General features: G+C 34.6%; 1 protein-coding gene across 2 annotated transcripts in view; it reads right to left on the reverse strand.

The window, feature by feature from the left end:
- LOC150099965 (reversion-inducing cysteine-rich protein with Kazal motifs-like) overlaps nt 1–27,140 on the reverse strand; it is a 364,445-nt gene that overhangs the window by 310,707 nt on the left and 26,598 nt on the right. For both annotated transcript variants that reach the window (XM_090402524.1, XM_090402523.1), the window contains exon 3: nt 23,547–23,636. In XM_090402524.1, the coding sequence (XP_090258650.1) occupies nt 23,547–23,636 (90 nt within the window). The remainder of the gene's footprint in view (nt 1–23,546; nt 23,637–27,140) is intronic.

Below are 27,140 nucleotides of genomic sequence, written 5' to 3' on the forward strand. Positions count from 1 at the left end.
AAAAGCACAAGTAACAAAGTTGTCATGTTTCTTTAAATTTTTCCATAATATTTAAATTTCTATCCTCTGAAAACCAATCTAAGGTATTCACTCCTTATTCTAACGCCTTTTTATTCCTCAAAGAGAGCACTCGGAATTAGCCCTAACTAGAATATTAAAATGTAGAGCCTAAGAGCTTCAATTTTTTTCTATCAACAACAATAGCCTCCTCCACACTATTCTTTCTGTCCTCTCAGAAAATATTCACGATAACCTTTTCACTGAATGACATCAATCAAATCTCAATAATTGTAATAATTTTTGGCCTAGTTCTACTAACCAATTCCAAAAGTCCCTTACTCTACTTCGTGATGCTTCTAGCATTACTATATAGGAATTTTAATATCTCTATGGGACCAGAGGTACTCGCATCTTTTAACAATGGCCCCATTTAGATATGAGACCTAGGAAACCATATTCCTCATTCTTTGCTCGTGTTCACTCTCACTCACCTGCAAAGAGGCCTGTGTCTCCACTTTTTCATTCTTATTTTCCCCTTCTTCCAGTAATATTTCATATATTCTTGCCTATATACTTTTGTCATTTGCTATCATTCCTACATGCCAAAAGTTTTAACTCTTTAACTTCCTCCTCTTTAGGTTCTAATAGTATTGCTTACATCTTCTTGAAAAAAGATGACTTCGCCACCTCCTCATCATGTACACACACCTTATCATCGAGTCACTGCATAATGTGACTCCTTTCTGTTCCTCTAACACTCTTACACACGCTTGTGTCTTTTTCCTCGAGTTTCTCCTTATTTACTTAAGCCACTAGCTATACTTGTCAAATTCCTTTACTCTTTCATGTCCTCGACTTCCTGTCACACTAGTCTTTCCCTTTCTTTCTTATTCTCCTAAATTCCTCCGAGTGCCATTTTGATCTATTTACCCCAGCTACACTTAATCTCAAGCCCATCAGTTCCTCTAATGACCTTTCTCAACTCATTTCCTCATTCCTCCAATATCCTTTCTGTCGTCTGTTTCTCTCCAAGCAACAAAGCGCAAAAAAATAGTGTACAGTCAGAAAGCAATGGCGATCCATCTTTGCAAGACACCAGCCATTAGATCTAAATCACTGCCATTAGAATAGACTGTATGGAACTGGTACAATTTTCTGTCTCAATCTATCAAAGATATAATTTCGAAATTTACCTAAAAATCCTCTATTGAATTAACTAATATTATAAAATTCATTTGTTTTCCTCAACTATACATCTATAGCTGGAAGTTTTCCTAAGTTACTATATTATTATATTTCTTTCTCAAGGGAGGAACAAACTTAATCCACCCTTTGGAAAGAACACAGCATAAAAGACTGTTAGAAATTGGTATAGCATACTATAATACGGCAGTTCACAACAATTCATTACTTTGGAAAGTTTCACTGAATATCATTCCTATTTTGCAGAAGATTTATTTAAAATCCTGCGCAAGTAAAAATCGTAGAGTTAACGAGAAGGTTTTATTAACATATTGACTGAATATTTGTATGTCTTGTGTTTCATATTCGTGAGAATAGAGAGCAGCATTATAGAATCAGTAATATAAAGCAGTCTTAACTTGGATGTATGATAGAACAACAGCTAAGTTCTGTTAAGTGGAAAGCGAGAATGTTTAGTCTTGGGAAGATATGTTTTCGTTCCCAAAGTTTAACTCTTTTTTTTTATTTAATTTAAGATCAGTGGTATGATGACTACTATGTCCAATGAAGTGTTGGGTGTATGGGAGAGAGAGAGAGAGAGAGAGAGAGAGAGAGAGAGAGAGAGAGAGAGAGAGAGAGAGAGATGGGGAGATAACAATCAAGTAACGTTAATACGCCATGAGCGAAAGATGAACGGTTTTTTTTTAACTCTGGTTTTTCATCCAGCAAAACAGGAAAACCTGTCAGAAGAACACATTTACGATTTCTACTCTAATATTACAAATTCCTTTTATCTATATTCTTCTAACTTCTATGCCCGAGATTTTACCAAAACTTATACCAATATCTAAGTTATTGCTCCCCGTAGTACTCCTAATATCTCTTTATCACTAGCGTCGAAACGAAGAAGATCCCTCCTTTTCTAGGACTCTATGGCAATTTTTCCTTTGCTTCCTACTCGGGAAAACGGGAATCGAAATCCCGCTCACTTTCGTTTCGATGATTATTAGCTAAAGTACATCCTGTCGACTGCGCCATTTATGTTGCGTCCCAATTTACGATTTCTACTCTAATCTTACAAATTCCTTTTATCTATATTCACTTTCGTTTCGATGATTATTAGCTAAAGTACATCCTGTCGACTGCGCCATTTATGTTGCATCCCAATTTACGATTTCTACTCTAATCTTACAAATTCCTTTTATCTATATTCTTCTAACTTCTATGCCCGAGATTTTACCAAAACTTATACCAATATCTAAGTTATTGCTCCCCGTAGTACCTTTAATATTTGTATTTATACTGTGCCTTTTGGGATATTTAGTTTAGGATATTACATACATAAACAAGGAGAAAGAACTCAAATATATCTGAAAATGCAACTATTGCAGTCATAACACTTAACTCGATTCTCAACTTAAATGTTCCGCGTGAATAAGTACGATGATTTTAAGTGGTGCATTGGATTAGCAACATCAGAAAACTCTTTTATCATTGAACAAAAGGTTTATTAAGTTTCTAAACATGGTACAATTCAAATACTAAACTAAAATACTTATAGACTAACATTAAATCATTACAAGCAATATGGCTATTTGTGATTATGCCGCCATACACATAAATTCACCTGATGTGAACAAATGAGATCAATTCACACTATCTGATTATTCATACTGAAGTAGATTAACAAATCATTCACTGCTAACACATACTTGTGACATTTCAATTATTTTATACATTACATTAGGCATTCAATTCTTAGGATACATAATTACTTAATTCACACTGTTCCGTTATACCGTTATTTGCAGTAACACACAATTATGTCATTTAAATATCTTGTGCAATATAATAGACATGCAAAAATACCTTAGGACTCTTAACTATTCACAAATCTTTAACACTAGTCAATCTACACATAACACAATCTATCATATACTGAAGTCCTAGTATAACTTCAACAGTTCTGTATTGGAATCACGATACTTTTCACAGACAAATTTCTAGCTAACATAGGTTATGATTTACAGTACCTTTCTTGAGCTCTTCGTATGGGCCTTTATTCTTTTCCAAACGAACCTCTGGTATAACTTCTCGTAACTCTGGAATACTTTAACACACATATATTTGCTCTACTATCAGCAACGAGGACATCGATCTCTTTACAGCTTTCTGCTTTGGGTAGTTATCACTAGCGCCGAAACGAAGAAGATCCCTCCTCTTCTAGGACTCTATGGCAATTTTTCCTTTGCTTCCTACTCTGGAAAACGGGAATCGAAATCCCGCTCACTTTCATTTCCGTGTTGTGACAAGGAGATATCACCCCTGTTGCCACTCAGGAAAACCCCGTGAACTCCACCGGAACCAAAACCAAACTCCAATGCCAAAAGCGACTATCCAAAAAAAGTCCTCCCCAGGGGGTTACCAACCCTTTTATAGCTGCTCCCCTAACGGCATCTTTTTCTTACTTCCTTTCTCCTCCTTCTACTTGTTTTTTAATCATCGCCCAATTAGGGTGGCGTCGTCTCGCCAAACGTCATTTGATCGGCAAGCCTGTTCTCAATGTTTCAATCCAGGGATCGGCCCTAAGCAATAGCTTTGCTTTTCTTGTGCTAGCCTGACTTATTCCACTTTCAAACTTTTTCTATGAATTCTACTTAATAACTTAATCTCTCACATAATGTATTTTATGACTCACCCCTTTCTACTTATTTACTTAACTCTCTCATTTTTAATCGTATTACAATATTAATCTATACTTTCCTTTGTTAGCTACTTATTTAGTAAGAATTCCTTATTTTAAGTCATATTACAATATTAATACATTCCTTCCTTTATCAGCTACTTTAACAACAACCCTTACGTTTTATACATATTACTGGATGCAAGAAATTTTCCATTAAATAGTTCATTTTTTTATGCAGGGGTTTTAATTTATGATATTTATTCTTCATGTTACACCATGATGGCTGAGAATACTATATTCCTAAGATATCAGGTGTAACAACAGCTATAATATACACTATGTGTATATAAGATGAACTCCCTCTGGCTAAGTATCACTTATGTTTCTAAGTGACAGGCCAGTGGGGAAAATGCAAAAACACTCTATCAGTTTTTTTAGTTAAATGTACTTTTCTTTAATTAATTTCTTAAAAATTAATTATTTTGTAAATCCTTTTTTTATTTTGAGAAAAAATATCTAATTCAAAGATTGAAAGGCTCACTTGGATCGTCATTAAAATAAATAAAAATGAATAAAACATTGGTATCTGAAAATTATCCCGCTTCTAATGGAGACATGAAAACCCAGTTTTTAGATAACAGAGGATAGCCATCATATACATGAGAGGGTGTTCATCCTATACTACATTAATACCATGCATGACGGAGAAAGAAAGAAAAAGAAAACCGAGTTAATATCGGATTTGAATATACGCCATAGGAAACACATAAAACAATAGCAGAAGATGTATGAACGAAGAGAAAACAAAATTTGTTTTGTGTGTTTGATGGAAAGAACTGGGAATTTATGGAGCCAATTCTGGAAAAAAAAAACACCCGCAGGAACACCTATAGGAAATGAAAGAAGCAGCAGTAGTAACACAGCTAAACGTATGCATGAAAGAGAAGGGATGTCAGTGAGAGACTGTCATTAATCATCGAATTATTCTCTTCTGTACTGAGTAAATATTTTTTTACTAGGCTCTAATGGAAGAGAACGGTATTCAATGACTGAGCAGCTGATCTGCATTTGTATATGTTTAATACAAATGAATCAAAAAACGTTAATACGTCACGAGAGAAAGATGAAATCTAATGTTAGAATAACCGGTACTTGTAATATGCTTATTGCAAAAAATAAAAAAATAATAAAAATCGGAGTAAGAATCTCAAGAAACGATTCAAGAGATCTCAAGAAGAGAAATCTGATCTAGTCTTGTCAAGAAAAATATAGTTTTTTTTTTTTTTTTTTTGAGGGGGAAAAAAGACAGGAAAATAAGACAGGATTGATGTTTCCTAGCATTTGCGTTAACCAAGTTATCAGAACTCAACTGAAAAATGTTTGGAGATCAGAATTAAGGCTTGTAGAAGTAGATAATCTAGAAGTTTTGGTGACTTCTATAGCCCAGCGTTTGTCAAATAAGAAAGAACAATGCAATATACTGTCATCAGCCGCTGTGGATCCACCAAAATTAGATTCACAGTCAACTGAGGAGGATCACTGATATACAAAAAAGCGTATATGAAAAAGCCAAGAATTAGTTTGAAAGTTTGAGATATTAATCTATTAGATAATACCAACCCACCTAGTGTACGACTAGGGAGAAAGTTGGCATTTCATTTGCAGAAGTTAGACAGCAGAATTTACTTAGTTCGTCTTGTGCTAAACATGATCAAATTCTTTAGAGATATTTTGAGCAAACACTTCAGATTCTTCATATACCTTTCTGTTATTTATCAAAGGTGAATGACATAAACCAATCCCCCCTGATGAACAATAATTGTGAAATCGTTACTAGCAATCGTTTACTAGTTGAGAGGTTTCCAGGTAATATAACAGAATCAGTGTTAATGGTCAATATTTTAATTTCAAACTCCAATTGTTTCATAACCATACGTATTAACTAAAGTTTGGTGTAAATGGAGCTTCCCCTGTATATGTCTCCTGATTAAAATTTTGTTAAAACGCTGACAAGAAAGTTTACCTGGAAATTCTTGAAGGTTAAGATTGCAATATTTATGGCAACTTTAGAATTAGGTATAACATTTTTATCTTATTTTTCCACAAATCGCCGAACCGAAATAGTATGAGATTGAAAATAATGCAGAAGGTGAAGGACTAATAAATCTATGTATGAATATAAAATACCCGTAATTAACTAAATAACTATGAAGTAAAAGAGAGACTATAAGTTAAAAAAAAGAACTAATATATATATATCTACTCTATAATATAAAATGATAAGCTTCTTTTGTAACGTTTTTGTGTCACGTTTTTTGTCAAGTTATTTGAAACTCAGGGGCTACCTTGAGTGTCGAGTCTTCAAAATTCAAGTCATTAGAATTCTAGGAGAACCGGCCTACCACTCCGGAACTCGGGGTGGGGGGGAAGCCGTAGCGCCAGGGGGGGGCGGAGTCCCCCTAGTATATATATATATATTCGTCTAAATTCGTATCATATGCAAAGATTCGTATCACACGACCAAAAAAATGACCCAAGATCCAGTGGCATTAGGAAAGAAATGGAGAGAGAGAGAGAGAGTTTAACAGATGTAATACACTAGCCTTATATATGTTTCGGTTAGCATTACAAATAACAACAATAACAATGGCTAACTACTGCTGTACTTGATATCTGTGTTTATTACTTTTTATAAATTCAAAATTCTATGCTTCTAAACACTGGCTTAACTCCCAAACATCGAACTTCGTCTTCAAATGCTAGCAAAGAGGTTCTTATTAATACTATTATTAATATTATTAGAATATTATTATATTGTAATAATATTTGATAAAAAAAAGTATCGATTAAGATATGAATTGCTTATCACTTGTGTCATCATCTCTATTATATGAAACGCATTCCCGTTAAGTATATTTTTATGATATTAAATGGAATGAAGTTTTCGTTCCATTTAATTGAAACGTTAATTTCTTATTTTTAATTGCAATTTGTTATATATATTTTTTTTTTCATCACTATATTATCATTAAAAAAAAAAAAAAGCTTTTTCCTCTCCTTCACATGAGAGCAGTTATCGTTGGTATGTAAGATCACGACACTACAGCGAAGTACAAAAGTTACCATATCCTAGTCTGTAGTCATCCTATACAAAGTTCTACACAATTTAATATCTATTACATGAGATTCCTTGGATGGTTCCTAACGCATTTGTCACATTTGTGCCAGTCGGAAAAGACGCCACTTTCTGTCACCTTACTTTCCGAGTCGGGAGTGTATTTCTATCCATGATTCGCAAGACTAACGCTACGAGAGACAGTAACGGCTCATTTCCCACCCTCATTTCTTTCGTTACGGGGTGTGTGCGTGTGTGTGTGTGTGTGTTTATCCATAGTCGTAGAACATTAAATTTATACTGCAGTAATGGGTATTCCTTTTTATCCCATATTTGCCGAGAGCTTCGTCTTCTGTAAAACTACATCTGGCACAGTGTATGCATTGCTAGACAACGGATGTTTCAGCAATACTCTTAAAATACCATACTTTTTTTTTTATTATTTTTAAGATTACCTATTAAAAAAATAGGTACGAAACTAGCAAATAAATAAGTGTTGCATTTTTTCGTTTCAAAGTAGGGAGATGAATGTCAATTGATTAATGACACAAATGCAATTCCACTACTTTAGCATAGATGATATTTCTCGCAACTTTCTCATCATATGCTAAATATAGCTAACCATGTGGAACTCCGCTATGTGTAAAAGAACCGCGGTTTACGTTAATCCACCGGATTCCTTAATGACACAGATCTTTTCCTGTGTTGGAGTAGAATCACATGTCACCATCTATCAATGCAATATGCACTGTAAGACATTAAAAACCTTGTTGCCGGGATTTTTTTTCTCTCCCTCAGTTGCCTGCTCTTGCGTGACTCCTGATTTGAAGAAGGGCAATGACAGCTGTAGATTTTTTGGTTTTTTATTTCAACCCACATATGGTTGCTGTATTCTATTTTTCTCGGATGTTTTGTCGTTTATTTATTTTTGTTAGTGAGTAAGGTAAGTGTTATTACAAAAAGTGATTAATGGGTTACTGGATCGATTGTAAATATCAGCACTTGAATAATCGGGAAATCAAATAATGTTCTTTAATTAATTTATTTTATTTTATTTATTCGTATGGAGTTTCCTCCCTTTTTCTCCCTCGTCCCTATTGGCGCGAGTTGAGCCCCCTCATGGGGGGGGTTAAGTATTTATGGCTGTAGATCAGTGTGTGTTCACGGGGCCGGTTTGCCTGCTTACGGGATGAAAAAGCCAGATAAACTGGCAGAAAAAAAAACCCTACTGCCCACGCCCGGCTAACTTGGCTATTGCAGATCCTCAAATTCCTCACGTCTTCGACGGGAATCGAACCTGGGACACTCCTTTCCCAGTCATATGGTTGCGAAGCGCACAGCCACTAGGCTAACTTCGCGGATATGTTCTTTAATAATGTTCTACATCAATCTTGCTAATGAGGTAAAGTTGAATTTTTACAAGAAATAGTCTGGAAAAAAAAAACGAAAAAAAGAAAGAAACCCTTTTAAGATAATGAAAATGATAAAAACAGAACATTAAGTAACAGTAGAAAATGGTTTTCTACTCTCAAGGCAAATGCTTTTTCTAGAAAGTAGATTATCATTACCCAGCGAAGAAAGTTTTCCTAAACGATTGTCCATTATTGTTTTTTGAAGGCTCATCGTCTCAAAGAAAACGCTCCAGAAGTCTTAAAAAAATTCCTATATACAATTTTCTTAACTTTTAAGCTTCTGCTAACAACCTTGTTATTTTTAATACAAGATCATTGGAAAGTAATGTTTTTCAGATGTGTCGAAACTGAATTTGTGTAATATGGATATTGTACAGTACATCGGAATTAAATGTTTTTTTACTGAATATTCGTAAGATGTCAGATGATCTTTTTAAAATCAGATAAATTGGCAGGAGAACAAATGCAATTAATAGACAAAAATACTATTATTGAACGGTAGATGGCGTAAGTTGTAGATTGTAAAGAGTGTGAACGGTGATTTCGTAGTGTGTAATACATTCCTGAGATAATTCTTATTATTATTACGTAAAGTAATAATAATAAAATGAATTGGTGGAAATTATGTAAATAATTTCGAATAAAAATTGTTATTAATTATTGAAAGTTAATAACCAAGAAACGCCGCTAAACACTATACTATACTGGAACGAATGTACTCTATAGTACAATACAAATGTTATGGAGTTCGTACGACTTCGCACTTGGGACATGTGACTAGCTAAATGTATGCTGCACATGCACTTGGTAGGTATGGCCGGAGCTGGTATTTGGCCATGCAAATACTAGGGGAGGTAAAAGGTCATCTTTCTCCAGTGTTTGGTCATTGGATTAATAGTCACAGAAAAAATCAACACGAATGGGGATTTCTTGAAAGCCAAAACAGCAACATAGCTAATAAATAGGTGACATAGGTGATGGGCAGTGGATGGCGTTGATGGTGGTGGTGTCGTGGTGGACAGGGTGATAAGTATTTAGCAAAGTAGAGTGCCCTACTGCGATCAGTCCTAGGACTCCCTTGAGGTGTCAAGTAATAACAATAATAATAATTATTATTATTATTATTATTATTGTTGTTGTTGTTATATTATAATTATAATAATAATTATTACATAAATAATTATAATTATTATTATATATATAATATTAATATATTATATATTAATATATAATAATAATTATAATTATAATATAACAACAACAACAATAATAATTATTATTATTATTATTATTATTATTATTTATTTTTTATTTTATTTTATTTTTTTTAGGAAAGACAGAAGAGATAGGAAAGAAGAAGTACTACTAATGATATCAAATGACTTAAGTTCAGTTAGGATAGAAACAGAAGAAAACAATGATGGTAACGATATCCAATGTGGCAGGGAGATCTATGAGTCTATCTGGTGTGAAGTGGATGTTAACGAAATGAAATATTCTGTATGGTGGGGTGTTGCTACAGACCTGGCGGCACGGTTTCAGGGGACGAAGAAATGCATTGCCAATTTAGCATTATGGGTACCAAACGAGTGATCATTATGGGTGACTTTAATTTTCCAAACATTGATTGGGTAGAAGAGAAATCTCATGATAAGAACGAAGAGGAATTTATTGAATTGTTTGCGAGACAATTTTCTCAAGCAGCATGTGAAGGAAGGAACTCAAGGTCAAAGAGTTGGATTTTCTCATAGCGTCAGAAGGGGTCTCTGTCAAGAATATGGCTAATTTACCACTAACTGGTGACAGCAATCATGCTGTATTTTCTTGAGAAGCATCTCATTGTATTGATACTTGGATTAAAACAGGTTACATGCTGAACTACAAAGTTGAAAATTATGATCATCTTAGGAGAATTATCTCTGGTCCTATGTATCAGTTACTAAATGGGAAAAATGTCAGCAACGCATGGAAATCTGTGAAAAATGCTTAAATGAGCATTTTTCATGCAGCATTTGTATGCAGCATCTGTATGTATTCATAGTGTTCGAAGAATAAATAAGTTGGGAGTGAAATGGATGTACAACCTTATTAAGCAAGAGATCCACAAGAAGAAGATGATGTGTAAAGGATATCGTGAGAATAAGAGTGAGAGGTTTTATGCAATGTATTAAACTCAGCCTAGAAAAGTAACGAGTATTATACGGAAAGCTAAATCGGAGTCAGCGGCGTAGCTGGGGGGGGGGAGAGGTCCGCCCCTGGCGACACTTCCTTGAACCTTACCCTATACGTTGTTTTGACTTTTTGTAGTATTTTTAGTGTGTATTGAGAGGAGCGGCAAACTCAGGGACCATCCCTGGCGTTGAAAGCTCTAGCAACGCCATTGATAAGAGTCTGAAAAGAAATTAGCAATGCAAGCTAAGAGAATTCAAAAGAATTTTATTGTTATTTTATTAGAATCTTATGCCGCAAGCAAAAGAAAGAATGAATGTGAAAGAATAACTATTGAAAGCAGAATGGTACTTGAGTATCGGAAGCTAATGGGATTTTTCAGTTAATGAGTGCTTACTTTGCTAAGATATATCAACGAGGTGTATATGTAACATGGTGCGCAGTGTTACAGCTACATTGGATGAAGAGTTAGAGGTTCATGAAAATGAGGTTAAAGAGCTGTTGCATAACCTGGATAAGAATTTGTCAGCAGGAACAGATGGAATATCAGCCAGTTTGCTAAAGGAATGTTCAGCCGAATTGGCTACGTCCTTCACAGGTTTGTATAACATCATTCTCAGCTTAGCAATGATAACAGAGGAATGGAAGGAATGTGCAATAGTTTTATTGTACAATGGTGGTGCAAAACCTCTGGTGTAGTAGCGAAGAGTTTAGAGAAATTGGTAAGAACTCGCATACAGAAATGGGTAGACAAACATGATATACCCTGCAAGGAGCAGCATAGTTTTACTATAGAAAGGTAATGTTTTGGCAATTTGCTCTTATTTTAAAACAATATTACGGCCGAATCGGATAATGGGAATGGATACACTACGATAATGTTGCATTTTTCTAAGGCATTTGATAGGATACCACAAGAAAGGCTGTTGCATAATCTGGAGAATATGGGATTGGAATATAACCGCTTGCTTGGATCAGAGGATGGTTGACAAACATATCAAAAAGTGGTATGCACTGGTGTGAATCTGCCAGATTCATGGTGATCGGTGGTTTACTTCAGGTTCAGTCCTTGTGTTTAATCATTATTGCTTAATGGGCCATTATTGTTTAATCTACACATTAATGTCATCAGGCAGAGTCTAACATCGGATGTGCGATTGTTTGCCGATGAAGCGAAGATAGGTAGGGCAATCAGATATGCTACTGATATCCAGCACTTGCAAAGTGATTTGAATAGACTGGAGATTTGGGGAAACGAAAATGGCTGTCAGTGTAATGTTAATAAGTGAGTGTAAAGTTATGCACTTTGGCGTGATTAGCGTTCCAGCGGCATATTATATTAGTGGGGGTTGTGCTACAAGAAACTGAGGAGACAAGGGATCTTGATATATTGGTGGATAGGAATTTGAAGTTCAAAGGTCACATAGCAAAAATTGCAAATACAACTCAGAGGATAATTGCAATGTTGAAGCGAACCTTGACATGTGGGGATAAGGAAATCATTTTGCCTCTTTATAAGGCTTTGATAAGACCACATCTGGATTATTGTGCTCAGATTTGGTCTTCCGGATTCCAAAGGGACAATACGCTGTGGAAAGGATGCAAAGAAGAGTTATAAAGAGGCAAAATGATTTCCTTATGGGATTTAGATTATGGAGAGATTGTGAGTATGTGGATTGCAGATTTTAGTTAACAGGAGAAAGAGAAGGTGATATGATAGAGGTCTGTAAACTTTTGAATGGGTGTTATAGGATATCATCTGATTAAAATTTTCATTATGTGGAAGGTGGGCGGGAGAACAGTTTGGCATCCATGGAAGTTCAGTTTGTTCACAGTCAAGAAAGGGTTAAGAGCTAGGTTTTTCTCCCAGAGAGCAGTGAGTGAGTGGAAAAATTTGCCTTTAGGGGTAGTGAGTGCATCTAGTGTGAATGAATTCAAGGAAAGGCATGAGTAGCTGGTTTCGGTGATTTATATCCTCCCTAGATGAGTCTTTGACTCCCTGGAGGTCTCAGATAATAATAATAATAATAATTAAATCTCTTTGTGCAAGCACACAATCTTTTCTTTTTACTTTAATTACAAAAGTGAATCACTTGAATGTAGTCTGCCCAAGAATTCTGTGGAATAGAATTTATCATTAGTTATTTCACGTCGAATCACCTCTACATTATCAGACAGCGATTATCGGTAATCTGATTGGCATCATACTATTCAGACCAATGAAAATAATAATCTCTGAGACATTGAAAAAATTACGACTTTCCAATCTTCCGAAATGTAAGGCTGGTCTAGTGATTAGTGTATCTGCTTTCTGATCGACATGCTGTAGGCTTGGATTATTTTTGAATGCCTTCTCCCAGTGTGAGACCTCCACCCTGCTTACTGGAGTCATGAAGTGGCTTAATAAAGTGCCATTTTCTAGAGAATGATACTGGTTTATTTAATCAATAGCCTCCATCCAGAGCGCTAATATTCTGTTAGTTTTTCGTTGGTGAAATTCACATTAAAAAAATTACCACACAGCAAAACTTCAAAAGTGAGAGAAGTGAGGCGTTCGAAAGCTTAGCAAAACAAAACGTGTCGGATCTACGAACATTGTAAATGTCAAGATTACGAAAGTTATTTTTCAGAGAAAAAGAAAAAAATTAATTAAGCTATATTTTTAAATTAAAATATGCGAAAAGTCACTTAAAACCACTTAAATGCTATCCAAGAATTCTCCGGAATAATGCAATTGATCATTACTGTTTATTTACATTACATAACTACAGTAGCGAACGAATTAACCAGTTTTTAACAAGTTTTTTTATTTTTGTTTCAGTTCTGGTTTCGGTTTTAATTCACCATAATAGTTGAATGTTGCGTGTTTTAACTGTCTCTACGATGGTTATTAATAGTTTAAATAAGTTGACATTCGTAGTGCTTTATTAATTTTGTGTAGTTATAAAATGGATACATCTCTAAGAAAGCATTAAAAAATCTGTACTCTTTCTCGGCACACATCCATGATTCAAAGACAAATTGCCAATGAGTGTGGTGTTCGTTTGGGTTCCGTTAATGCAATTTTAAAGAATTCAGGCAGGCTGGTACCTTTTCTCCTGACAGAAAAGGAAAATGTGGCCGAAAAAGGAAAACTATACTTACTAGTTAGGAAAAGCAAAATGAGTCCAAGATTGTCTGCTGTAGACTTAAATAGAGACTTGGCAGCGAGTAAGATTAATGTTCCTGACATGACATAACAGTCAGAAAGTCCATCGAAGACTGTTGTAAGCAGGAAGGACTGCCCACGAACCAAAAACGAAACAACAGTTGACGACGGCTATGCAGAAAATAAGGCTGCAGTGGGCAAAGGTGTATATAAAGGTCGAACTGTTGAGAAGTGGAAAAAGATATTATTCTCAGATGAGAGCTATTTCTTTGTCCAAGGAGAGCGAGTACCTTATGTTCGCAAATCAGCGGCCGAGAAGACTTTTCTCGTCCACCTTCAACAAGCTCCTAAACATCCAGCTAAAACGATTTTCTGGGGTTGTATTACACATGACAGTCCAGGATCACTTATGTCTGTTGAGAGCTTGATGAAAAGTGACCATTACGTAAAAATATTGGAGAAACGAGTGGTCTCACAGATCCAGAAAGACAAATAACTCATCTTCCAACACAATCTCGCTCCATACCACACTTTCAAAAAAAGTGAAATATTTCCTGTAAAATCACAACATACAAATGCTTTAGTGGTCAGGAAACTCCTCTCCTGACATTAACCCAATAGAAAATTTGTGGGACACAGTGAAAAAAGAGACTTGAAAAATTAAATTGTGATATACAAAGGATAACTTAATACAATCCATTATAAAAGTATGGTTTCGAGATGCAGAAATAAGAAAAATGAGCTCTACGTTGGTAGAGTCTATGCCTAAGCGAATTAATGACCTCATTAGGAAAGAGGAGCACATGTAAATTATCAGATAAACTAGAAGTTTGCAATTTTTGTACTTATTTTCTTGAGAAATTAATTTTTTTCTTCAAAATGCGAGTATTCGGATTAATTTGTTCGCTACTGTATGAATAATTAAAATAATTGAAATGTTCCTGAAATATATCTTGAAATATCTACTAACATATCCCTAGTTTATGACATCATGTTTTCGAATATATGGTATCTGATACATTTTTATATCTCCATTTGGATCTTTCTTAAATAATATTACTCTATTAGGAAGCGGCCGGCTAGAAAATGTGAAACATTGTGATAGGAAATGGTCGTTGTTACGCAACAAAATCAAAGCGTTTACTTAAAAATATCTGAATTTTTCAGATTCCAACTCAGCCCTTAACTTATTTAAAAATCGTAAGCGTGTCTTAAGGTAGATGACTACACTCTGTTGTTCTTAAATGAATTACAAACTTCCTTTATTTCTTCAAACGGGAGACAAATGAGCGGCATTTTCTTACTTCAGAGGGCGCAATTTTCTACGTTAGCTATGAAATTGCCTCGCAGTAAAAGAGTTATTGAGGCACAAATAAACAGAGTTCATTATAAACAGAATCCAATGATTGATTTTATTTCAAAATATTCTTTGGCTTTATTATCGCGTGCAGTTTCATATAATGAAATGTATCTGTTTTTGAAAAGTATTACATTATACTTTTCTCAATATGCGCATGATATTGGAGAACTGGCTACTGTCTTGTGGTCTACATATACAGTATATATAATTGCATAAGACATTTTTTCGAACTTTTGTTATTTAAAACAGACAGTCATGCGCATTTGTGTAATTGAAATGAAGCAATCACTTGGTAGATGCGACTTCCAAAAAAAAAAAAATATTTTTTTTTCATGAGATTCACAGACACTTAACCTGTAACTTAAAAAAAAAAAAAAAAGCTTAAGGACGATGAACCCTTTAACTGGAAAAGCCATGAGTTCTATTTTGGTCATCGCGAGATTAACCTTTATATGGACTTTTCAATTAAAAGTGAGTTAGCCGATCTCATACGGGGACAAAAAGTTTTATTTTTTTTTCCTCGAGGAAATTCAGGTTATTCCCTCTGCATATAGACAGTTCGGCCTGAGAACACGAAATTAACAGACAAAAATACTAGGTGACTGTAGTTGGCAGATTAAGTGAATTGGTGGATTGTGTGGTATAGAGCAGGAGTCGGCAACGCAGCGCCCCCGAGCGTCATGGCAGCCGTAGTGAATTTTTAGTGCACCCTCAGAGAAATTATTGTAAACTGCTTTATTTGTGCCCGTTAAGACGAGAAACCACTGATCATAAGTAGTTTGAGTTGTTGACATCATCTAGTTATCAATGCGACTTAGAAATGGAAATAATTTACAAAGCAACATAATTTTTAAAGCTAATCATGATGACAAAATGTTCTGGAAGTTAGTAGATAGAAATGCTTTTCCTATTCTGAGAAAATGTTCGCTAAATATTTATTCATATTGTGCAAGTACATACACTGCGAGACCCTGTTTTCAAATATGGCATATTTGAAATCAAAATATCGATCTCAACTTCCAGGCTCACATTTGGATAATTGTTTAAGAGCAGGTACTTCAAACTATATGCTTGATTATAAAAAAAAATAGCAGATGGATGATGTACAAGGCCAGATTTCTCATTAAATCCTACTGAATTTATATTTTTTGTATTCATTTATTATTTTATTTTTTATGGTATTTTATATTCATTCATATATGACAAAAATATGTTGTAAAAGCGAGTTAAATAAAATAATGTTAAAATTTGAAATCTAATTTTTTCTTAAAAACAACTAATCATAACGCTAAATAATACAGGGTGACACATAAATCTCGAAGGAGTTAAACATGTATTAATTTTTTATTTATTAATTATTTTTATTATTTTTTGTTATAATGAAATATGGAATCTGGAAATTTTCTTTTTATTAGGTATGAAAAACCACATAACAGAATTGCCTTCTATTTTCGGCTTCATAAAGACGGGCCGTTTCTACGCCATGCATGACAGCTGTTTAATGTTTTTGGTTGAAGCGCCCTAATTTCTGCACAAATGTTCTCCTTCAGCTGTTGAGTTATCTGGGACTTGTTCACATACACCTTTTCCTTCAGTTAACCCAACAGGAAGAAGTCTGGATCCGTCAGATTTGGAGTACGTGATGACCAATTAATTGCAGATCTTAGTGAATATTCGCGAAAATAATCAAATTGTTCATCTATTGACAGCACATTTTATGTTTTGATATCACCGAACAGTCGGTGATTAATATTCCACAACTTTTAATTACCAAGCACATCAAAAAGTAAATCGAGATATAATTACTTGACTGAAAGTTCTCAAAAAGTCATGATTCATTGTTATTTCTTACTTCTTCTCCCTTAAATTTAATCAGGAACTAAAATGATTAGGTAAACGCAGTTCGTAATAATGACTAAGGAATTTTACAATTTTACTGCTATTCGATTGTATATACCATGATCATCATTTATTATGTATGAATAGGGAAATATATATAGAAATATGCATATAACAACAAATTGCTGTTTAGCGCCAGAGTAAATATGAGATAGTTCATGAGTTTCATCTTCAAAAAGTTTGCTAGTATATTTGCCCAAACTGCTTTCTTGGCTTTCCTCTTACTCTGTGTCCATTACTTAGTGTCGATCGAAGGCAAGTTGTTCCAATGCTTTTGATATTGCTCCATTTCTGGGAACCATATGTATATATGGCTAGACTGGTGGTTTTATATAGACAGATTTTGGCATTTGTGGTAGTGAGATTAGACCTTTATGGAATTGAAGAGTTTGTACTTTCTTTTTATATGTCAGAGTATCGATGTAGGGGGAAAGATACTGAAAACCATTTGTTTCCATATCCATTTCTTGTGAATCTGAATACATAGTCAATAATAATAATAACAAAGGTATGATGATGCTAAAGAGTCTCCCTGATGAACTCCGGTAGAAATAGGAAAACTCTCCATCAACCATTACTTTTGCAAGATAATTCTGGTACGGTTTTCTGCTATTGGTTTGATTATTTGCAAGGGTATGCCATAGTAACCGAGAATTTTGAAGATACTTTGCTTTACGAAAAGAACAACAGATGTGTATACTTAACGAAAAACGCATTTTCTACATTCATTTCTAACAGTAAAAATTAAATTTATTTTAAAGCTTAAATGAAGACTAAAAAATCACTAGATCATTTTCTTTGTAAATTACCAATAAATTTCTTTTTGGTATCTCTGTGTATGTGTTGTAATGTGGCCTGTACCACTAATTATTAGAGAGCGACAAAAAATTATAAACATTGAGTTAGGAAACGTGCAATCGCAGTGGCTTGACACTCTTATTATTATTTTTTTTTTTTTACCGGAAAAGCTATGCTGTGAAAGGAAATACTACAATTAACAGAACCAGCATACATTCTTCTTCGCATCCGATCAGAACTACGTAATTAGTGATGATCTGATAATACAGCTTATTCCAATTTGGCTGTTGAGTTTATGACTCGAAAAAGAATCAGGGCACACATGAGAGAGACTCACCTGTGCTCTGAATGTGCAGGCTCTAAGTAGTTTTTTTTTTTTTAGCTAAATGATTATGTTTCTTTCTGTCTTTGTCAATACATTATCACTATCCCCTTTGTAACTTAAGTTTATATTAGATACGTATTCACTTGGGGGAAGCAATCAAAATTACGTAGCCGAAGTCGAAAAGAACTGTTCTTTTTGGCTTTCGAAAAACACAGAAGAAGTAACAGTTAAATTTTGCTTTTTCTAGAATCGATCCTATTTTGTTATAATTTTTATGATGAGAGTGTAAGAATATAAATGACTTTTCATGGATATCGTTTTCAATTTTGTTTTTCTAGGAGCAATTCTAAAATTTACTGTCAAATATTCGTCGCCTACTCAAGAATGTGTCTTCTGTTGACCTTCTCAAGGTAAAGTTCGTTGCCTAATTATATTAACCCGGTTTGCAGTGCTGCCAATTCTGAATGCCACACGCACATTCTAAGTCTCTCGAGGCGTCACCATGAATGCATGTGGTATACAATGCTTTCAAGTATACCGAAGGGGAAATAAAAATAAAGGACTTCGTTTCTTATTTCATGAATAAGTAAAATCTGAATTTATATGCTAATAATGGGAAGAGAAAGAAAGGGGGGGGGGAATCGAAATTGATCATAAGTATTCAGAAAAGACAACACATTAAAGCGCAGTTTGCCTTTTAACAATACACAATATGTTTGGACAAATTACTCCCAGTTTTACTTCTGACATTTCTTCTCTTAATGCAGGTTCCCATGGAAAAATTGTTTAAAAAATAAAATAAAAACAGAAATGCCCAATCTAAGATTTCTTCTGTTTGATATCAACAAATTAATATTTTGTGTAAATCCACCTTAGACTGGCTGTTAGCCAAATAATACGAAATTAGTCTAGAGACCTTATATAAAATTTTCCCGAGCAGCTTTAGGGCTCAGATAAGGGGGGGGGGGGGGAATCACACACAAAACACACCTGTCGATGAAATTCATCTACCACTAAAGATATTCACAAACATCGGTGGGATTCAAACCCGCAGACTGTTGGCTGTAGAAAAAGTGATGCTATGCACCACTTTTTCTTTATACTAATAACCAGTGGCGGCTCGTACATAAGCACTGCGACACTGCAGCACCCCCAAGGAAAAAAATGAAAAAATTAAATTTTGTTTGTGTTTATAAATAATAACAATGCTCACAACATTATATAAATGCAATACAACATGTTAAAGGTTACAGCTCATGTTTCGACAGTGATTGAATAGTTAATAATTGGAATTGTTCGATTAATGCTTTAGATTACGACACGAATGCACTGCGATCTAACGCAGTGCATTTATTATCACATTGGGCCAATTGCAGCTAGACTCGCCGATATTCGTTTGCGCTTCTCATTGATTCTCATGCGCTTCTCAGTGTCGGAATCACTTGTAAGTGATTCCGACACTGAGAATCATTTACAAGTATCCTTGAAAATATTAAAATAATAAAATTTTAATATTTTCAACAGTGACACTGCTCGTTTGGACAGTGTATCGTATGCTTGCGCGCGCTATTTATGTGAGATACGAAACTTTTATTATTGCTGCGTGTTCGTGGTGAGGTTGAACTACTTTTTGTAAATCTTATTTTATTTAGTTAAAATAACATATAATTATTTATTTATTATAGATACAAGACTGAATTATGGCGAGTGTCACAGTTGAAATATGAAAAGAATTATATTTTTTTCTATTATCGTTACAAGAAACAAATGCACTGCGATCTTACGCAGTGTCAGAATTATCGCACCAATTGCAGCTAGACTCGCCGATATTCGTTTACGCTTGTCATTGCACGTTACAAGTGATTCCGAGACTGCTCGTTTCGGCAGTGTCGCTTACAGATAAATTGTATGCATGCGCGTTATTTCTGCGAGATACAAAACTTTTATTATTGGTGTTTGTTCGTGGTGAGGGTGAAATATTTTTAATAAAGCAATTTTTAATATGTAAATTGATTTATTAATAAAATTGGTTAGTGATTAGGAAAAAAAAGAAATTTCTTTTTTTATTTTTATTTTGTATATGCAGCACCCCCACTTAAAATTTTTTCCGGCAGCCACTGCTCATAACACATAAATGCTAAAGTATTTATGTGTTATTAGTGCAAATGCTAATGGATGAAAGTATTTAAATCAATAGCATTAGCTTCCTATCAAAATTGTTAATAAGAAACTACTGATTTTACACACTATTATTACACATATTATTGCATTATTACAATAATAATGCACACCACTTAAGGGTGAATATTCGGAATGGATGGTAATGGCTAGCTTACAGTAGAGATCTCAACCTCGGACTAGCTCATATTTATCATAAATTTGGCTTGGTGCATTATATATTTTTTGGATATTAATTCCGATATTTGTAATATATCAGGTACTATTTCCAAAAATGCAAATAACACATCGTGAGACTGCTTATTGATTACTTCGGTATTAAATGCATTTTAATGATATACTCGTATGTTTTGATCGGATCGTATTTTAGGTAATACAAATTTAAGTTAAATGTGCAATGTGTTTTTTTTTTTAACATTTCTCCTTAATATAGGTGTCAAAATGTCTAAAATAAAAGGAAAATTTATTTTCTAGTATTAGATATAACAGGTGGCTTAAAATGGCAAATGTTCCATGTGTAAGTTGAAAAGCAAAATTACTCTAACACGTAAGATGTAGCCAGAAGGGATAATTAAAAAACTTAAAAATTGTACTACTTTTTTTTCATAGCAGAGAATTTAAATATATCATCCTGTGATATTCAGTTTCACAGAGTGGCCTATAAGCCATGGGAAACGCCGTAGAAAGAGTCGGTCTTTGTGAAGCAGACAAGCCAGCATGAGAACCCACCCAAGCACCAGTCAACTGACAGAGTAAAACTCATACGATTTAACTGATCCCCTGAAATAAGCTTCCTGACGACACTTGTAGATTTGATGAAGATAATAATAATAATAATAATAATAATAATAATAATAATAATAATAATAATAATAATAATAATAATAATAATAATAATAATAAACAAAGCACGTATTTATTATAAACTATAAATGATAATGGAATTGTATTGCCATTAATGAATAGGTTTTTACCTGACTCGAGAACTGATTTTTCTTTTACTTTCTTTTTAAACTAAATATTCATTCCAGTCCTAAGTGAATCTTAACAATTTACTATGCAACGTTCGAGTAGCCCAGAACATTCACCTTCACTATACCACTTTCAGAAAAAACACGTGCTGGAAAACATTTACTCTGTTGATGAATAAAACCACCCTTTGTTACATCGCTCGGCTATCTCGAGAGAGCAACAGATAACCGATAAGGAGAGAGAAAAAACTAGAGAATTTAACGTTCTTGCCAACAATTCTTCTCAGCGTGGTGTTTCTATTTTTTTCTTCATTTTTTATTCTTCTTTACCCATAGCTTGATCATGGGAGGTCTTGAAACCTCGCCATCAGGTCGGCACTTTCTGAAGTATGTGGTACCGTTATGCCACACCTCCGCATACCGATGTAAACGAATTGCTTTACTCCTGGTTTTCTACGAAACTTAAGATAGAAATTTGGATTATGGCACTTCTTCCAATGGTTATTCTGATATTTTAACTACCAAGTGCATCTTTTAAAGGTGAGTAAAAATAGACCTTCTCAATATGTGCACAACACCTAAAAAGGAAAATTATGAAGCATATTTATATCTGTGGAAAAGTGCAGGTACTTGAACAAGAATTTTCTGCTACCTGAATGGCGGATTTAGAGCTGGGATCCCCCCCCCCCCCACAAGAAATCAGAGCAGCATAGTACTACAGAATTTGTTTAATGGAAAAACAAACCCTATATATATGTTTTTGTTTGAAGTATAAGGCGAATTTAAAACTGAAATAAATGTATATTATTAATAAACAGCTAAAGGGATTATTTTATTATAACAGAACATTTTAAAATATATTATTTCTCAATCTCTCACATTAATATTTTTTTGTCGTGTCTCTCAAATTTAAACTCGGATTCACCCACTCCTTTCCATATTTACTCACGGTTTTCCACTTATATAAAACGATAAACCGCAGAGAATATCACAGTTTATTTGAACACAAGTTTAAAGATAAATTGGAAGATAAGAACATTTTTTCTCTTTTACTGAAGTTGTATGCAACATTTTTCATTTGTAATAACACTGATGTCCCAAACCTAAGGACCAACACTGTTTCTGATTACAATCGCAAATTCAGACGAATCCGCATGTGGCAATTTGTATAACTGACGATTTTGAGTGGAAAGCGGATACACATTCAAATTTTGGAATTGCGCTCAAAGAGATCACGTGGTAGCACTCAAAAGATAAAAGACAAAAGGATGCGCTAAGCAAATGGTGTTTGAAAGAAACTTTTAGATGCCTAGTAATGTCTCAAATACATCATCTAGATTCTAGATGATGTCACACGAAGGAGAATTATTGGAAAGCTTGAAGAAAGCGACACAAAATTACTAATATTGCCAGAGACTTTGGAATCTCAAATAGTGTTGTATCCAGACTCTGGACAGCGTTTTAAATCAATGGACATTTGCTAAGAGGTGACCCTCGCTCTACCACGGAGCATGAAGACAGATTTTTGGTTATAACAGCAAAACGTAATCGATGTACCACGGCAGGTCAGCTTGCAAGTCTTCCAATCAAGCACAGGAATGCGGATATCTTGACAAACTGTGGCAAGACGTCTCCAACAAGTAGGTCTATACGCCCGAAGACCTGTAGTCTGCGTTCCATTTTCTACATCGTAGAACACGTTTTCATGGTGCTATATTCATAAAAATTGCACAAGACACCAATGGGCGAATGTATTCTTTACAGATGAGAGTCTTACCTCCGATTATAGACGACACCTGATCTGGCGTGAATGTGGTACTGCTTACCATCGCGAGAATGTTCTTGAAAGGGAGAGATATGACGTTGCTGGGGTCATGGTGTGGTGAGTCATTATGCTTAATGGTTGCACCGAGGTACATGTGCTGGAAAAGGGGGGGGGGCTATGACTGGTGAATGATATGCTCAATAAATCAAAGAGGCAGTCAAGTAAAAGTACAGATACATTTGGTCTCATAGGCTTGATAATTTCGGCCATAACTTCGAACAGCCCAAGTCTAGTTTAAATTCAGAGTCACAGAGGATATATCCTATGCTCTATTTGAATAAATATCACATGCCCCTTTTTTTGAACAAAAAATGGAATCAGGGAGAAGGAAGAATATATGTATTCATTCTGAGCATTTATGCCTATTCTTTATCCATTGTTTCAAACCTTCTCAAAACAGATATTTTTTAAACACTTAACAAAACATATTTCCCCATCTAAATAAATATGCATTTGCTCAAGTTTTAACTTGACTTACCTGTAAGTCCGGACTTGGACATAACTTCTCTAACTCGGTTATTTTGTCTTCTTTCAGCTTTGAATTGATACCGATTTCCACCAAAGGAATCTATTAGAAAATTCAACACATTAAAAAAACATTATTTAAAATGATTTAATGTATTTGTATGATAATTCATAAATAGTACTTTAGCTAGGTGTTTTGAACTGAGTACAGACGACTATTATTATCGAAAAAAATTCATAGGGAACTCAACAATTTTTTTTCTGTTGTGGATGGGTTGTTAACTGCGAGTTATAGTGGATGAGTTGTTATTGTGTGTTGCAGTAAATAGTTTGTGAATTTCCTTTAGAACAGTATAGTGCTTACGTGGCTTCCTTAAAGGAAAGCTGGTTCTTTCTTCCCCCACTGAAAAGACATATCTGGAGGACATTGATAAATGAGTGAATGACTAACGACAATTTTTTTGCCTACAGCAGAGATCGACTAACTTGCAAAACTGCTGAAAAAAAATTGTAGAAAACGTTTTTCTTGTCAGTGAATAAAATCGAACAGTCTTTCTTTTGGTGGTCTATCATTATGGAACCAGTATCATTCCTACAGGGCTCACAAGAAAAAAAAATGATTCTACTGATTATACAATATAACACTGTGTTGGAGCATGTGTAGTCGAGGAGATAAAAAAATCTGCTGAAAGTTGTCGCCCTTGGAGAAATTAAACACATGAGAATCTACGTGTAAGGAAAACTAGTTCAAATAGCAAAGGTAGATGAGATGAGAAGCTAGAAGAACGAGAATCTGGGTGTGCTGGTTTGAAACTAAAGAGTGAATGGATGTTGATAGTAGTTTTCGTATTTTATAGCCTTAAAGCAAAACCCAGGAAAATGTTGGTGGCTAGTTCAGCAGGAGAGAGAAAGAAATCCATACTTGCTTGTTGCAGGTATGGATTCTATCGTTCTCGTTCAGTAGCAAATATTTTGCCAGCATTACTCACCTTTTGATACATGTTGTGACTTTTCTCCATTTGAGAGAATTATGGTCAGTTTCCATGCTTTAGGTAATTGCAGGACGAGTATGAAAGATTATAAAAACGATATGGGATGAATATCCCGGCACAAATTTTGAGCATATTAAGAACACCCTGAAGAAGAGGACTTGTTGGTATCAAAGCCATTCAGGATTCTTCATTTTTGGCAAAAAAAACATAGGAGAAATACGATAAGTTGTTCTCTTTCTCTCTCTCTCTCTCTCTCTCTCTCTCTGTCTCTCTCTCTCTCTCTCTCTCTCTCTCTCTCTCTGTCTCTCTCCAAAGAGAAGATCTAGTGAATTTGTCCCTTCCGTATATCAGAAGGCAATATGCTTTTGTCATATATGTAGGAATCGGAAGAGAGAATAATGTTAGGAGATCAGCCTTAGCTTTGGGCGAGATTATCAGTACCATCTGGAAGGAAGAGCTGGAAGAGAAGTTGTACATATTACCTTGACGACGGACCAGAAGGTTTGACTATTTCAGCAGGATTTCAGTTTTCTTCATTTCTTCCTTTCAACATTGGGTGTCTTTATAATTTTTGTATCTGTTGTGAGCTGTAGCGAAACTCCTGTCCTTTCTGGTGTACACTTCAAAAACGATAGTTGGAAAGTTAAGAAGATTCAAGCTAAATGAATATTATTTTAACTTTTTTCCCAAGCTAAAGTTCCAAGCAATTTCTTAGTGAAATTTTTAGCAGTCGGAACTACCTTATCCTCTAGTTAGAGATTTGGGCAAGAGACAACCAGCAGTGGCATTTTCTCTGGTGGTGTTCGTGAACGATCACTCATCTGTCCCAATTACTTGCTGTTTTTCAAATCCAAAAATGTTACATATATGCATTGTAAATTATAGTGTATTCAATTAGTTCTTATTATAATAAATTCATATTGATTATTCACTTGGATTTGCTGTGCTCTTAACACTTTTTCCTTTTATTTCCTTTAAAGTATCTTTTGCTAAACCAGAGTCCTGTATTATCGAATAGAAATGTATTATATATGAAGGTTCGGATGTTCCATGTCGCCAGAAGGCCATTGGCTTTTGCAGAATTTCTTTACCCTTGTGCGAATAGGATGGATAGTCATGTTTTAAAAGCAGCCCGGACGGTGATACTTAAATACACATGTAGTTCAAAATAGTTCGTGGGTGTACCTTACTTCGAAAAAGAAGTGGTTGGGCGTTGCCATGGCGTGCCCTGTCACTAGTGCATTTCTGACTATCCAGTGAAAAACTTCATGCCATCTTAAATACTTTACGAACATGATTCATGGCATTCTGTTTTTAGACAGCTGTTTTAACTTTAGATATCTGAAGTAAAGTTCGGATAATTACACTTGACGATGACGGGATTCTGTGTGGTGTCAACGATACTAACCTCAAACGCAAATGAATGTTGCTTGTACGGGAGTACACACCCCATAGAAAACATACATTCTTCTCTATAAATAACACACGATACAGTTCACGAATCGCAGGTTAGATTTCGCAATGAGAATTTTTAAAATTGGATGGGAAGATATATTAGTAGAGGATTATTTTTTCTTTCGCTGAAACATGAAACAATTAGTCAAATTTTAATTCTATCTAAGCAATATACCCAAAAAATAAACGATGAAGTACGATCCAAAAATTGCAGATTTCACATTTCTTAATTTAACCATCGACCATAAGCGAGTCATTGATATCGACTTTCCATCAAAGAACTTATGCAAAAAAAAAAAAAAAAAACTTCTGCCGTGTTGATTTCCCTCCATTTCTAATCTTACCATTCCGAACTTACAACCTCACAACATTAAATGTCATCATTGATTTGCGGACAGAAGGAAATGTGAATAATTTTATTTAATATGGATACTAAAAACCTTTGCTGTTCTTGACAGAACTTTTCTCACTGCTCTGAAATTATGTGCTCTAGAGATGACGCCTGTTCTGTCACTTTTTTATACTCTCCTATTTCATTGCTACCGGTATGTATCCTGATGATTGGAAATTAGCCAATATTCAACCGATTTCTATGAAGAATGATAAAAACGTTTTCATCAAATTACCATCCAAACACAAGTTTACTACTACTCTAAATTCATTCCCCTCCAAGTAACAGGGAAATTCATTAACAGTCAATTTTCACATTCATGAACACATCTCAACTGACATATACTTGCCAGTATGATTTTGCCACTGTCAATGAATAAAAGATCTTCTCACTTATGTTATTCACCTTTGGACAAATGTCATAGACATTTCTGAAGAGGCTTAAGTGGTTATTCTTGATATCGCCAAGATAGTTGATCAGGTTTAGCATAAAGGCCCTTTAAATAAAATCCTATGCTATGGTGTCATCTCAATTTTGCTACGACGTTGCCAGCTTCATTCTTGTTGGAACTTTACGTGAAATGGATATTTATCATCAAATGTGTAACTAATTCTGTGGCACTAAGGGCTTTTCTCAATGACATTTTTCAGTTGTATTAAAACACAATTCACAGTTTTGTTGAGTGCACTTCTCTTTTCATTTGGCAAGCCTTACACCAATACATATCAACAAGACTTCTAGAATATTGATTTCTACAATCCTGAATTCT

This window comes from Typopeltis vanoorti, chromosome 13 (genome assembly GCF_054136105.1).
Source record: "Typopeltis vanoorti isolate ZY-2024b chromosome 13, IOZ_Tvanoo_1.0, whole genome shotgun sequence".
NCBI classification, from domain to species: Eukaryota; Metazoa; Arthropoda; class Arachnida; order Uropygi; family Thelyphonidae; genus Typopeltis; species Typopeltis vanoorti.